The 15,528-nt window shown below is 46.5% G+C and overlaps 1 protein-coding gene across 3 annotated transcripts in view; it reads left to right on the forward strand.

Annotated features, from left to right (window-relative positions):
* Window positions 1-15,528, forward strand: part of TENM2 (teneurin transmembrane protein 2) — a 1,355,200-nt gene that overhangs the window by 1,149,903 nt on the left and 189,769 nt on the right. For all 3 annotated transcript variants that reach the window (XM_043913490.1, XM_043913492.1, XM_043913491.1), the window contains one exon: window positions 12,360-12,555. In XM_043913490.1, coding sequence (XP_043769425.1) covers window positions 12,360-12,555 — 196 coding nt within the window. The remainder of the gene's footprint in view (window positions 1-12,359; window positions 12,556-15,528) is intronic.

Raw genomic sequence — 15,528 nt, forward strand, 5'->3', positions numbered from 1 at the left:
TAGAACTGATGTTCCAGAATAGGCTTGGTCTGGGTTGGAATCTTATCTCCCCTCTGTAGTAGTTGGAGGTTAGTGGATGAAACTCTCTAGATTCAGCTTCACCATCCGTTAAATGAGGACTGTACTTTGTCGGGTTGTTGAGAGAATAAATGAGATAATGCCCAGGAAAGAGTGAGCACCCCATGGCGATCAATCGATCAGTCTGACTGGTCCAGAGCCCTTACCACTCTCTCGCAGGTAACCTAGCAACCAGAGGTCTCTCCAGGCAGGATGGCAAGGACTCTGGCAGAAGGCAGTGCTGGTTTGCAAGCTTGAGTTTTTGTTGATCTCCCTCAAGACTCTAGTCCAGATTGCAAAGATTAGGGTCTGCCAAGTTGGTCAGGTGATTCCTGTCTCCTCTCAATCCTCTTATAAATGTATGAGGTGGTAGGGGGTTGGGGTGCCTTTCCTGGGGCACCTTGCCCAGCACATCCAGCCATGTCCAACCCAAGCCCACCTTTCCACAGGTGGACAGCACGCATCCTGTTAGCACTATTGTACTCTGCATTTCTTGAAGTCGATGCTATGTATCATTTATGGAGTTTGTTCCTATCACTTGTATGATCATCAAATGTTAGCTATTACCATTCCTAAAGAGTTGGGTGTAGGAGGTTTAAAAGCATAAAATTGGCTACTAGTTCTAACCTGTGAAGGATTTTAGGGCAGCTTTCTGAAGGAGATGCTACCCAAGCTGACTGTTAGAAGGTGAATCCAGCAAAGAAAGAAAAAAGGAAGAGAGGGAAGACCCTTCCAAGCCAAGGGCAGTGAAGAGCCCCCTTCGGTGTGGGTTGTGCTGAAACTTCACATAAGACTGTCTTCTTTTTAGAAACTGTGCTTTTCTTTAGCTGTCACTCACCATCGAGGACATAGCTTTGCCTTTGAGACCTGGCTCTTATAAGGCCAAGAAGGGACCAAGGAGGGCAGCCCCCTGGAGGTTTAGTGGCCATGACCCTGTGTTGAGTTACTGTGGGCTTTTAGCCATGTACACAGCCCCCACTATGCATCCATGTTATATAAAAGGAAAAAGTAGCCAAACACCACAAAGCTATGAGTTACCCTTGAAACGGGGAACACACGCTTTTATGTGCTGAGGGGAAGTCTTGAAAAATAGGAGATCAAGCTTATGGTTTTCAACTGTTTCTCTCTGATCTCAAAAATTTCATGGGAGACGGTTAACAATCTCCCATGCAGACACTCTCTTCAGCTAGATACATCATTCAGGCCATAACCCTGGACTCCACCAACATTTATGGAGCACCTGCTGTGTGTTGTATGTCAAGGGGCTGCAGCAGTGGGCAAGACAGTGCTGGCCCTTGTGTGGCTGCCAGGCATTTTGGCATCAGGCCTGGAAGGGCCACCTACCAGGGAATACATTGTCCCTGCCTTGCCCCGGCCTGGCCTTATCACTGCGAGTCTATTCGTGGAAGTGGGATCCCTCTCTGAGACACCCCTGAGACAGAGGGGTGCTAGTATCTCACCATAGGAGTAGTGATAATGCTCATGTATTCTTTAGCAGTAATAATTGATTCTTTTCTGTTCGTTTTCTGTTCTGCCTACATGACTTGCATCCCATACCAGACTTTCAAATCATACTCCTTTGAAACTTGAAAACCACAGTTTTAGGCTTGATGAGGGGTTGGTAAGCGGAGCTTGGCAGAACCCACTATCTGCTTATCTTCACCCAGCAGCCCACCAAAGCCCCTGCCACCTTGAGGGCCCTCGGGAACCCCCCACCGTGGACAGAGGTGAGGAGCTCTCTTCGTATGACAAAGAACAGCTCGTCTCACCTTATTTAACTCTTCATCAGTGCGTTCATCTCTGCAGACCTTCCATCGGCCTCCCATCACACTAAAAGGAAAATCTGAGGTTGTTCTAGAATGCCAGCTCCCTGAGGGCAGAGACGGTGGGGTTACCTGCCACATCTCTAGCGCTGACAGCCGTGCTGGTCTGCGGTGGGCGCCGGCGTCCCCAAGGCCCTCGGATCTTTGGTCTTGTCCTCTCTCCCTGGATCCTCCTCCACGCTGGCCCACTTTCTCTCCCCTGCTCACACCCAGGTCATCCTGTCTCGCGTAGCTTTGTGCTGGCTGTTCCCTCATTCTGGAATGTTCCTCCCTGATATGCAGATGGCTCCTTCCTTCCTCTTGTCAGGACTCTACCTGAACACCATGCCCTCTGTGAGCTCCTTCCTGACAAGGGAATCTAAAACTCCTTTATACTTTATCCCCACGCTCTGCTTTATCTGGCTTCAATCAACTTGATTTAGCTATCGTTTACCGGCTGCTAGTGCCCACATCTTACGTGTATGGTTTGGTTCCTTAAATGTGAAAACTGAGTAAGCACCATCGCAGTCACGATGTAAAATGTGAGCACCCCTCAGGAGCTCCCCTGGGCCCCGTGCCAACCTCATCCCTCCCCCTCACTGATCCGCTTCCTGTCACTCGAGGTTGGATTCGTCTCCCCTAGAGTTTTATGAACACGGTATCCTCTGCTCTTTTGTGTCTAGCCTCTCGTTCTGCATAATGTCAGTGAGGTTCACCCATGTTGTGTGTATCTATGAAGTCAAGTCAAAGTTGGGTAGTCCTGACGAACTCTTGCGACTCCATGGACTGTAGCCCTTCAGGCTCCTCTGTCCATGAGATTCTCCAGGCAGGAACACTGGAGTGGGTTGCCATTCCCTTCTCCAGGGGATCTTCCCGACCCAGGGATCGAAGCCGGGTCTCCTGCATTGCAGGCAGATTCTTAACCATCTGAACCACCAGGAAGCCCTATGTATATCTGTGGCTCATCCCTTTTATTATTGCGTCTACTTCCAATTGTATGGATATGCTGTAATCAGTTTGTCTATTCACTTGTGGATGGGCATTTGGGCTGTCCTTGGTTTGCTCTTTTTTATTTATAGCCCTCGTCACTCCTTGGCATTCTATTCCCCTAAAAAAGTGTCCTGTGCCTAGAAGGCAGGAACCTTGACCATATGATTGACTTTTGGATCCCCACTGCCCAGAGCAAGGCCAGGCACATAGTAGGTGGTCAGTGTTTGATGATGGAACCAATAGTTTTACATTCAATTTCCCCTGTAACCTGAGGCCTGAGCAAGACTCAGGCTTGTGAGCGGAGCTTCAGATTTTTCTTTCCTGTGAACCCAATCTAGAGACCTTCAGGCCTTCCACTGGAAAGCAGACATTGGCTGGGAGTCCCTGCTCAGCGCTCACTGTGTCTATGCCCTGCCGCCTCGTCCATGGCTTCTGAGTTCCTGTGGCTTGTTCCTGTTGAATCTTTTAACCTCCACTTTCCTGCTGTGTGATGTCCAGGAATGGTGCTTGCTCTCTCTTTGCTGGTTTCCGTAACAAATTTGGTCATAGCGAGCCTCTTAACAGTTTCCCTTCATTTCTTCTCATTTTTACTGCTTGGATTTGGTGGGGGGGCGGATCACAGGAAGAAGCCACACTGTGGCCTGGCTGGTCCCCAACTCCTGGCTGCTCTCCCCTCCCCTCCCTTTCTCTCTCTCTAGCTCCCTCCCTGTTTCCAGTAACCAAGAGAGTCTTCCTCTGTCTCCTCCAGGAAAGTCCTGCCTGCCCCCAAGTTTCTTGGTTTCTTGCTTTCTGCTCTAAGCAGTTTTGTTAAAGAACAGCTTCTCCCTCAATAAGTTTAGGAAAATTGCTCCATCTCATTACAGGTGGGCAGGATACCCTCCACACTACAGGCACCCTCATCTTGGCCGTAGCACCAGGCTTCCCAAGAGGGAAGAGTTATTCTGGGCCAAAGAAAGAGGATCCAAAACACGAAGCTGGTGGTGTCCTGAGTGTGATTCTGTTGACAGTCCGGCAGGCTACTTGAGGAACCTTACTTAGTCTGTCATCCGAGACTCTCTGGACTCCAAAGCGTAGATTCCCCTTCTGAAGACAGGAGGATAAAGCTTGGTCTCCCTATGTGAACACGGCTGGCCAGCACTGACTCCCATTGTTTGGTGTGCCCAGTGGCCTGGAGTGCAGTGGATTCAGGGCACACCCTCTGAGGCTGACTGCTGGAGTGAGAACCCCAGTTCCACCGCGTGCCAACTCTAGAGCAAGTGATGTAACCTCTCTGTGCCTCAGTTTCCTCATATGCAAAGTGGGGATAATGATTCATGTTCAGGGGCTGTTACAAGCATTGAATAAGATCATGCATGAGCATCACTTAAAACAGTGCCTAGCCTCATTAAATGTCACCTTGTATTATCATCTGAGCAGTTAGCAAACAAAACCCAGGAAACCTGTGTAGTGTTTAGTAAAACTTCCTAGGAACCTTTCCTCAAGAGGTTATGTACTTCCAATATTTGTATCACAAGATTCCACTGGACTATTGTACACTTCACTCTGGGTACTATTTTCTTTTGAGCCTGAAAGTTTTCATTCACTCAGTCAAGGTTTTTTCTGCATACCCACGGCATGCCAGGCACTGCTCTAGGCCCCAGAGGTCCCATGTGGAGTAAAACAAGCAAGTCTCCTACTCTCTTTTAGTTTATTTTTTCTGCATTCAAAGCTGGTTAACATTTATTTGTTGGTTTATTTTATTGAGGGATAGTTGGTACATAATATTATATATGTTTCAGGTGTATAGCATAGTGAGTCACGATTTTTTAAAATTTATTTTGGCTGTGCTGGGTCTTTGTTGCTATGTGGTCTTTTCTCTCGATGTGGCGAGTGGGGGCTGCTCTCTCGTTGAGGTGCACAGGCTTATCACTGCACTGCCTTCTCTTGTTGCAGAGCACAAGTTCTAGGGTGCGTGGGCTTTAATAGTTGCAGCTCGTGGGCTTGGTAGTTGCATTCCCCAGGCTCTAGAGCACAGGCTCAACAACTGTGCCCGGGCTTAGTTGCTCTGCGGCACGTGGGATCTCCCTGGACCAGGGATCAAGCCCATGTCTCCTGCATTGGCAGGAGGATTCTTTACCACTGAGTCACCAGGGAAGCCCCACAAGTTTTAAAGATTACATTCCATTTATAGTTATCAGAAAGTCTTCCAGTCTTAAGAAGTTTGTGTCTGAGAGTAGTGAGATGGAGTATAAATTAGCAGAGAAGTGACAAGTTCCCCCCGCCCCCCAAAGAGTTTTTGGTGATTTTTTGCTGAGAGCAGAAGTGCAGAAGTGATTAGAGCATCTTAGAATGGCTGGTTTAGGACGTGCTTTCTAAGGCCATGGTGTTTAGGCAGCCTTGACTGACGAGAAGCAGGCAGCTGTAAGATCAGGAGGGAGCGCTCGTGCAGAGGCCCTGAGGCTGGGATGAGCTTGGCATATTCTAGGAACAGAGAGGAGAGCAGTGTGGCTGAAACACAAGGAGAGAGAAGTTAGGAAGTGGACAGAGGAGATTATGGGCCGAGTATGGTCATTGCCCAACAAAGGCATCCAGACCTTTTTTGGCATCTTTTTTCATCATCTGCACTGGGACATCTTCCTGTCCTCAGGTGCCCAACTCACTCTGCTCAAGTCTGACCCTAGCACTCCTCAGCTCTGCCTTCCTCCCTCTTCTCTGCTCACTGGCTTCTTTGGAAAACTTACCAACCAGGCCAGTCACCAAATATGCTGGCAGCCAGCTACACCCAGGTTCTTGGAAAACTTCTGACAACCTCCCACCATTAAGACTCATGCAAATCCAAGTTCAAGTCCTCACTTGGCCACCAACCAGAGTCTGTGGCCCTGGGTGTGTTTGTTCTCTCTCTAACAGTCTTTGTTCTCTCCTGAGAAATGGGGATGAGAATAAGGTTTCTGGGAGGGTGAAATGAGATAACATGTATCAGCTTTTGCCATTTTGCCTGGCACATAGCAAGTGCCTAGGGAGAAAAAAATAGTTCTTATTCTTGGCGATTCTGTTTTCCTCTGCTACAAGAAGACATGTCATGAAAGAATCAGGAGTTGCACCTATGTAGATGTAGTCTCCTTGCTCCTTATGTCAGGAATCATGTTTGATTCTTCTCTCTCTGCTTGATTCTCACACTGGAGCCCAGCACGATGATTGTTGCAGTCCACAAATAGAGGTGATGCTGTTTCCTGCCCGGAGGCTTGGGTTTTGTTCTCAGAGCTGGGGGACAGACAACCCCGCAGTGCCCACACTGAGCCAGTCAGCACCTAGTGAAGCAACTTGGACACTGAAGACATGGACCCTGCAAGTAGGAACTGAAAATGACAGGCGAGGCCACGTGGAGGGAAGGCAGCCGCTCCCCAGCCCTCCCAAGCACGGCCCACCACTCTCATCCTTCCATGCTTCCTGGAGCATTCAGCCCTTTGAAGGAGAGAAAAGAAGCCGTGCAGAGCTTTAATGAGGAATCAGCCAGACGCACTTTGCCACGGGCCTGGCTGGAGGCGGAAAGAGATGCACAGGCCCCCAGGAGCAACCCGCCGCTGCCAGTCGTCACCAGATGCCACCGCAGCCTCCACGCTTGTGTGGCTTCAAGCAGCCCTCACTGACACATGCTGTTTCCCTGCAGTCTGACCGCCTGCTGCACGTGCCTGGCTGTCTAAGGCGGCATCACCATTAGACATTGGAGGCTGGGGATGTTGCCAGCACAGAGCCAGTTGCGGCAGGCTCTCCGTAGGACAGGTCAACGTTTGCCACTGCCCCCATCTACATGGACCAGGAGCAAGCAGGCAGACCAGATAACAGTAAACTTATTTGCCCACTCCCTGCCCTCTCCCAAGGTCCTGGCCCCAGTAGTAACATCTTCCAGAAGGGCCATGAGTCTGTCCCTGACCTTGTCCTCTGTGGCAGGTATGAGTTGGCATGGCTTCCAGAGGCATCTCTGAGCTGCCTGTGGACACGCTCCCATCAGGGAAAGTAAAAGGCCCCTCGGCTGTCTCCTCCAGCGCCCCTGGGAAGCCACTAAGTTATCTTAATTACCATTCCTCCTGGGTCTCTGCCAAGAAGCAGGGGAGACTGACAGTCGGATCAGTCAAATATTTGCAGTGGTTTCTTTGTTTGCCTCTCAAGCGCTCACAAAAGTTGCGTTTTCATGCTACTTCGGGGTGTGACACATGACTCAGAGGCACAGCCCTCGCATTTCATGCCAGCGTGGGTTGTTTTTCAAAGGCCAAGGAGGAAAAGAGAACATTAGTGGGGGGGGGGGGGGTGGTGGCGGGGGGGCGTTATTTCGGGTTATTGCACTGTCACCCTCTGGGTGACCTTATTGCCAGATCAAGAGAGCCCAGCTGCCTTGGGAGACAGGCTTGCTCCTGCAGGCAGCTTGTGCACTCCCACAGCCCCCAGTGGGACAGGGCCATGAGCTTCTAATCCGCTTCCAGGGCTTCTGCAGATCTATCAGATAGGACGTGCTAGGAAGCAACCTTCTTAGTCCTTCGAGCGCAGCACAGTTTTCCGAGCAGCCCTGGATCCAGGATTGATCGTGATGGAGTTCTGTAACTGAGGAGGCACATGCCCCTGGTACAAAGCCTGAGTTCTCAATCCCCAGCACTGGGGCATGAGACAGCGACGCTGGCCAGCGCCTGAGTCCTTGGCCTCCTTCTGGTATCAGCCAGGCTGCCAAGCAAGCTGGCCAGACTGCTGTCTAGGATTCCTAGAGAGCAGAGGCTCTCCAGAACCAGATGGCTTCCGCACAAACCAGCTTCTTACTGCGCCCCTGCCCTTCCCACCATGGAAAGCAGTCTCTGCCTTTGGCTGGCTTGATCCACCTTGTGTTTCTAGTCTCCAGCCCTCCCCAGGTTATAGCAGCCGTGAACGAGGCTGCGCGATGTTGCTTGGTATGTGTTAACCAAAGAGGAGGGTAACTGTAGGTTACACACCAGAGCACTTTTGAGAGTGAAAGAAGAAATAGGAGATGGGGACTAGGACACCCCTGGGCAAACAGAGGTAAACAGATACCCTACACATAACAGGTGGAACTTAGCCAACAAAAGATGCTGCCATCCCTTCCTGGGGGATTCTCTCCTACCGCTCCTAAGAACAGAAAATATGCTGAAACTTACAGTCTTGCAGAGTGAACCAGGAAGGAAGAGAAGCAAGAAATCTTGAAAGCTATGCTGAAATAACAAATAAGCCTCAACATTTCCATAGCTTTTTATTTTTTTTCATGTATGCATTGTATTTCAGCTTCTGTATACACTACAGCATGCTCACCACCAAAGTTTTGTTTCCATCGTTTACCATGCCGGTGACCCCTTTCAGCCATTGTGCCTTCTCCGATCCCACTTCCTCTCTGGTAGCCACTACTCTGTTCTCTGCGTCCATGGCCTAATTTAATAAGTGTTTATTGCTTGCTCATGTGAGCATTTCCGGCTTCCCTCCAAGTGCAAATCTAGGATCCAGGCCACTCCTATCTTGTGACTCCATCATCTTGGGCTTTAAGAGAACTCTGGTTCTCTCAGGAAGCAGATAGGTAGGGGGAGCAAGCAAGTAGTAGATAGCACAGAAGAGTCCAGAAGGAGGGTACCTCACAACAGCTTATGTTCCTTAATGGGAACACCATCACATGCTTGCACATAATAGAAAGGAATAAGACTCTGATATAGACAATGACCAACCATCTCTACTGCAGTGGTCACTAAGCAACAGTGTCAAAGGAGAAAGAAAAGGAAGATAAGAAAGCCTGTAGGAAGAAAGCGTGCATTGGACACCATCTCATTTAGAATTGAAAAGGCGAAGTCATAATGGCCATCTGAAGTCACCTCTCAAATGTTGATGATCTCTGTGAATATACAGATTCCTTGGGCCACAGTGTCCGTCATATGCATGTCCTACGCTGTGAGGTGCCTGACTGAGGCTCGCTGACTCTAATCCTGCCGATGTATCTCCTATTCAAGAAAGCACACTCGAAGACAAGGGAGGGCAAGTGATTTATTATTAGAGACAAAATCTTCTAACATTGCAAGTTAGTTTCCTTTTAATGGAATTCATTTACAGATTCAGTATTTTATGTATTTGATATTTAACAAATATTTATTGATCAGCTCAGCTCAAGATGAATTAGATATAACAATGAATTATCATCAGGATAGCAGAAACTTTCAAAGTGTGCTTACCTGATGCAGGGGCTTCCCTGGTGGCTTAGACAGTAAAGAATCTGCCTGCAATGTGAGAGATCCAGGTTCGATCCCTGGGTCAGGAAGATCTCCCGGAGAAGGGAATGGCAAACCACTCCAGTATTCTTGCTTGGAGAATCCCATGGACAGAGGAGCCTGGTCGGCTACAACAGTCCATGGAGTCACAAAGAGTCAAACACAACTGAGCAACTTTCACTTTCACAATATACAGACTGCTTAGTATTCTAAGCACTTTACATACTTGGACTCATTTAGTGCTTACAGCATTATTATGCTGTATTATTATTATGTCTTGATATTTTGCCCATTTTAAAGATAAGGAGACTGAGGCACAGAGAATTGAGATGGCTTATGCAAGTGTCACAGCAGGTAAGTGGCAGAGCATAGGTTCTAGTCAGGCAGTCTAGTTCCAAAGTCCCCACTCTTAACCATTCTACCATGCAGGCGAAATCCCTGCCCTCCTGGAGTTTATGTTCTTCTGAGTAGACAGACAATCAGCAGAAAAACATTATAGTCATTTTCAAGGGTGATAAGTGCTTTGAAGGAAATAAAACACAACAAAGAGATACAAGATTGGGACACCTTAGACCCACATGTCCCAGTGCCCCAGGGTCACAGATTCTTCTTTAAATGAAAACTGCCCTCCTTGCTTCCGTGGAGAGAACTGAAGAACCAGCCAAGACAGATGTCCCCTCCCTCCTCTGACAAATGCCTTCCCCAGGGTCATTTGATTGGTTGTTGAACAGCGAGCACCACCGATGGTCCTAAGCCATTCCTGTGCCCCTGGGCTGGGCAGCCAGTTCAGAAAAAGATGACTGATGCCCAAATTAATAATGAGCAATGGTCCCACACAAGTAATCACCTTCCCCGAACTGTTCCTCATGGGGGTGATAACTCGAATCCCAGGTGAAGTATATCCTTCTCACTTCACCACCAAGGAAGCTACACTCATTCCTCTGGCTGACAGCAATTTGTAGACGTGGGTCTGGGTAGCCGGACATTTACGAGGTTGCTAAGGAACAAATGCCTTGGTTACAAGAGGCTCCAAAAGCAGTATCGGTTTGTCATATCCTTTCAGATCATTTATTTTATCCCATAAAGACAGCTGCGACCAATGGACTGTGGGATAGAGGGAAGCTAAATATGAACATTTTTGTTTCCTGAGATATGGAGGAAATTTCCACTTTCTATACAACATCCCTCCCCAGGCCCCCAGACACAAAAACTAAAACCATGTCCATGACGCTTACGACTTACAAGTAAGTGATTCAGAGTCACAAGGTATTTCATAAAATGGTTATTATCTTTCAGGCACTGCCCTAAACATTATCTCATGTTATCCGTATAACATCCCCAAAAGGTGTGGGTTATTATTTCCTAGTATGCAAACCAGGAAGCGGGTTAAAGAATAGCCTAACTTCAAACAGTAGCAAACAGCAGAGTCAGAATTCAAACCCAGGTTTATCTGACAGCAAACCCTTTGTCCCTAAGATTATAGACTCTTGTTTTCACTGACCATGTTTCAGGTGGGAAAAGTGGCAATTCTGTTGATGGGGAGGTCCCATTAGTAGATTTCGTAGCATTTCATTCTATGAAGTTTGTTAAAGGGGTTGCAGTAGATGTCAATAATCTATGAAACCCTTTTCATGGCTTGAAAGTGGTGAGAGAGAGTTCTGTCCCACAGTGGTGGTTTTTGTCTGCTAAAGACCTACACTTTGAATGTTCTCTGGAAGTCACCATGCACGTGACTTTCCTGTGCAAAAAGATGATTCCTTTTCTACTAGGGTCTTATTGATTTGCTTGTCAACAAGTAAAGAGACATGGCCACCTTCCTGGCCTTTTCCTTCATCTTCTCTGTCCAGCCCAGGTGATGCCCTGTCCTCTCTTCCCTAAAAATGGTCTTCCAAAATTGTCCCCTTTTCTCATTCACTATACCCAATCAAGACGCTTGTCACTTCATGATTGTGTTTCTGCAATGGCTTGGTAACAGGTCTTCCTGCTTCTTTTCATTCCCTCCTCTAGGACATCTCATAGGCTGCCTGCAAATGAACCTTAGAACATTCCTCTCATCATGTCAGTCACTGTTTAAAGGTCTTCTGTGGCTCCCACCTGCCCACCCCAGGATTTCACCATTCCCTTGGACAGGCCCCCTTGGATGACAGTTGCTCTCCCATTCCCCCCACCCATTCCTGGTAGCCTTCGCCCACCACTCTGTCTCCCACTGATTACGTCCAGTTCTGAGCCTGGTTTCCTTTGAAACACAGTTCCATAGTTAATTGCTCGTTGATGGGAGGTCAGGCACGGTCAGGGCACAGGCATTGCACCTAAACAGATCTAGGTCCAAATTTTTGCTTGCCCACTTGGTCACTGGGTGACTTTGGATATGTTGCTGGACTTCTCTGAGTCTCAGTTTTCTTATTTGTAAACTAAGATACAAATAGGACCTATCTTACAGGGATTTTGCAAGAACTGAATTAAATGATGGTGATAATAATGGTGGTCATGATAGCCCACCTGTACTTTGTGTTTGCTCTGATTGCATATTGATATGATCTTATTGTTCACAACAACCTGTAACATAGGTACTGTTATTTTCAGTTTTGAGATGGGAAAACTGAGGCACAAGTAGGTGATGCTAATAATAAGTACGTTTCCCTCTCAGGTAGTCTGGCTCCTCAGCCCTCTTTCTTAACACATTATCAACCAGGGAATTTTTGTGGAAGCTAACGCCCATGGCATTAATATGTCTCTGGTCAATAATGTGTTAACACCTCTGATATAACTACTCTGATTAACTACTGTCACCTTCCCTGAGTGAATGATCAATCAAGGGTATCTGGTATCTGCTAACATAAGTTAGTAATTCCATACCTGAAACTCTTGGGGGTGCCAGATGCATTTTGGAATTCAGAATTGGGGGAATTATTTTAAAAAGTTACACTTGGCATATACTACGTATTATGTAACACCCCACTGAGGACTAGAGCAAAAACTCACCTCCCTCCCCCTTTCCCTCTCTGTCACACACACACACACAAAAGAAAAAAATCATAAAAGCAGAAAAGAGGTTGTGCTCTATAGTCATAAAACTATTAGCAATAATTATAAGCATAACATGTGGTGACTGTTATTATTATAACTTTCATGACTCTTGTTTTACTTGTTACAAAATGAGATTACAGTAAAACGTACTCAGAAGTATCTCTCAGTTAAGTAATGGGGCGGGAGGGGAGGGTGCTGGTCATGGGAGGAGGTCTGCACCCCGTGTCACATGTAGCACGCTCTCTTCTTTTCCCAGTATGACTTCATGGAGCGCCTGGACGGGAAGGAGAAGTGGAGTGTGGTTGAGTCGCCCAGGGAACGCCGGAGCATACAAACACTGGTTCAGAACGAAGCCGTGTTTGTCCAGTACCTGGATGTGGGCCTGTGGCACCTGGCCTTCTACAATGATGGCAAAGACAAAGAGATGGTTTCTTTCAACACTGTAGTCTTAGGTAGGTATGGGATCTCTGAGGAGCTGTGTCATCAAAGAAAGCATGGAAGTGTCTGGCTTCTCTGTTGAAGGCACACCTTCCAAGGTGGTTCTACTGTGTAGGGGGCCAACCAGCATCCTTAATTTAGGGTTCATAGTCTCATCCACCTAAAACTAGCCCTGATAAAATACTAATGCTACTTAATTCATGAAAAAGCCACTGTGAGTCCCAAGGATTGAATTGCAGTGAGCCAGGGTCCAACCACCTGGCTCAAGCTCTGGCCACACAATGTAGGCAAATCACTGGACTTTTGTGAGCCCCGGTTCCCCTGTGGTAAAATAGAACTAAAAAATCCCACCTCATACTATGAGGTTAAATAAAATAAAGTGTAAGTTATAAATCACTAAACATATAGTAGAGCCAGTAAATGCTGACCATTCATGCCAGCTCACAATTTCTCTCAAAAACCAAGGAAAGCCCAAACTTAAAAAAAAAATTTAAAAGCCTGAAAAATAAGGCAAGGATATAACCATAGAAGGACAGACTTCCCTGGTGGCACAGTGGTAAAGAATCCACCTGCAATGCAGGAGATTCAGGAGATGTGGGTTCCACCCCTGGGTTGGGAAGATCTCCTGGAGGAGGGCATGGCAACCCACTTCAGTACTCTTGCCTGGAGAATCCCATGGACAGAGGAACCTGGTGGGCTACAGTCCATGGTCACAGAGTCAGACGTGACTGAAGCAACTGAGCAATAGGAAGGAAATCATATCTTTGTTCTCAGATTGGTAAATCTCCAAAAGCTTTACTTAAGCACTTGTCATGTGGGGCATATTTTAGCACTACTTTTTAGTAGCTATTGAGAGAAAGCTAAAATTTTTTTCCAAAAGCTCCCCTTATAAGTCAAATAACCCTTTAAAGGGCCATTTGTTTGAGAATATTTCATGAGTTTTCCAACAGCAAACTCTAAGTATTTTAGCATTCATCATTTCAGCTCAGTTTAGTTCATTTGCTCAGTCATGTCCAACTCTGCGACCCCATGAACTGCAGCACACCAGGCCTCCCTGTCAATCACCAACTCCCAGAGTCCACCCAAACCCATGTCCATTGAGTCAGTGATGCCATCTAACCATCTTATCCTCTGTCGTCCCCTTCTCCTCCTGCCCTCAATCTTTCCCAGCATCAGGGTCTTTTCTAATGAGTCATCTCTTCACATCAGGTGGCCAAAGTACTGGAGTTTCAGCTTCAACATCAGTCCTTCCAATCTATATTCAGGACTAATTTCCTTTAGGATGGACTGGTTGGATCTCCTTGCAGTCCAAGGGACTCTCAAGAGTCTTCTCCAACACCATAGTTCAAAAGCATCAATTCTTCAGTGCTTAGCTTTCTTTATAGTCCAACTCTCACATCCATACATGACTACTGGAAAAACCATAACCTTGACTAGACAGACCTTTGTTGACAAAGTAATGTCTCTGCTTTTTAATATGCTGTCTAGGTCAGTCATAACTTTCCTTCTAAGGAGTAAGAGTCTTTTAATTTCATGGCCGCAGTCCCCATCTGCAGTGATTTTGGAGCCCAAAAAAAATAAAGTCAGCCACTGTTTCCCCATCTATTTGCCGTAAAGTGATGTGACCATCTATTTGCCATGAAGTGAAATGATCTCAGTTTTCTGAATGTTGATAGCACCTATAAATATTTTCATTACATTTACTTTGTCATTAGGTTTTAATCATCTACTAATGATGATAACTGATCCTGGGCAGAACCTCTCTGAATCATGGCAGATTGTTAGACCCATTTCACAGATGAATAAACTGAGGTTCAGAAAACTGAGTCCCTCAAGATCCCAGGATGTGGAAATGATGGAAACAATATGGACTTACAGGGATTATTCATTGCCTTTCTGCAGCACCATGTTGTCCCAGCAGCATTCAGTCATGGACCTCATGGTTCTCTAGATACCTGGAGAAGATGGTTGATCCAGGATTAAATCCTGCCTTTTCTTTCCCACATCTGACCTAGGAGGGTCACTTACCTTCCCAAGCCTCAGTCCCATCATTTGTGGACAAGTAATGACCATGTCCCTGGAGGGAAGGATGATGTACCATCTCTTGTGGAACCTGTCTGGAATGGAGCTGGTAACCACTTGTGAGAGTGGATGACTTTTTAAGAGCACATCTTGTGCAGCTGTTTTTCTCTTGACTTCATGTTAAGAACTTCTCTACTGGTTTCATGGATTGCTCTTAGGATTTCCCTGATCCTTGAAAGAGATATATAACCCAACCTAAAATTCAGGTAGCAGCCGTAACTGCCCAAATCAGGATTTGATATTTACCATAGCACTGAAGTTAATGCTTATTCCTCTGCTAAGGAAAGATGGGCCCTAACAGGACAAGCCCAATGCTCTAAAGCAGTACTTGGCATGCCAGAGCCCATGGACCAAATCTGGCCCACTGCCTATGTTTATAAATAAAGTTTTATTGGACCACAGCCACATTCATCTGTTGTCACATTGTGGCAGCTGTAACAGCAGAGTGGAATGATTGCATGGAGACCGTTTGACCCGCAAAGCCTAAATATTTCCTGTCACGTGACAGAAAAAGTTTGCCAAGCACTGCTTTACACTTTGTATAAAGTGTATAAACTTTGTATCAGGAGAGTCACTGGAGAAATCTTCCACTAGTTAGGAAAAATTTCCAGGAGCAGATTACGTACCAGTGAGGAAAAAAGTATAAAAGGATCAAAACCAGATCATAAAAGAAAGACACTGGCAATGCCTTTGGACCTAGTTTGAGATGTTAAGATAAAAAAACAATCTTTTGCATAAGAATATGATGAGAAATGATGTCCTTTTGGTCCCCTGTGTAGGTTTTTTAAAAATTTTTCTTGTCAATCATGTTTTTTAAATCTTTTTATTGGAATACAGTTGATTTACAATGTTGTGTTAGTTTCAGCAAGGTGAATTCGTTATACATATACATTCACTCTTTTTAG

This window comes from Cervus elaphus, chromosome 9 (genome assembly GCF_910594005.1).
Source record: "Cervus elaphus chromosome 9, mCerEla1.1, whole genome shotgun sequence".
Classification (NCBI taxonomy): domain Eukaryota; kingdom Metazoa; phylum Chordata; class Mammalia; order Artiodactyla; family Cervidae; genus Cervus; species Cervus elaphus.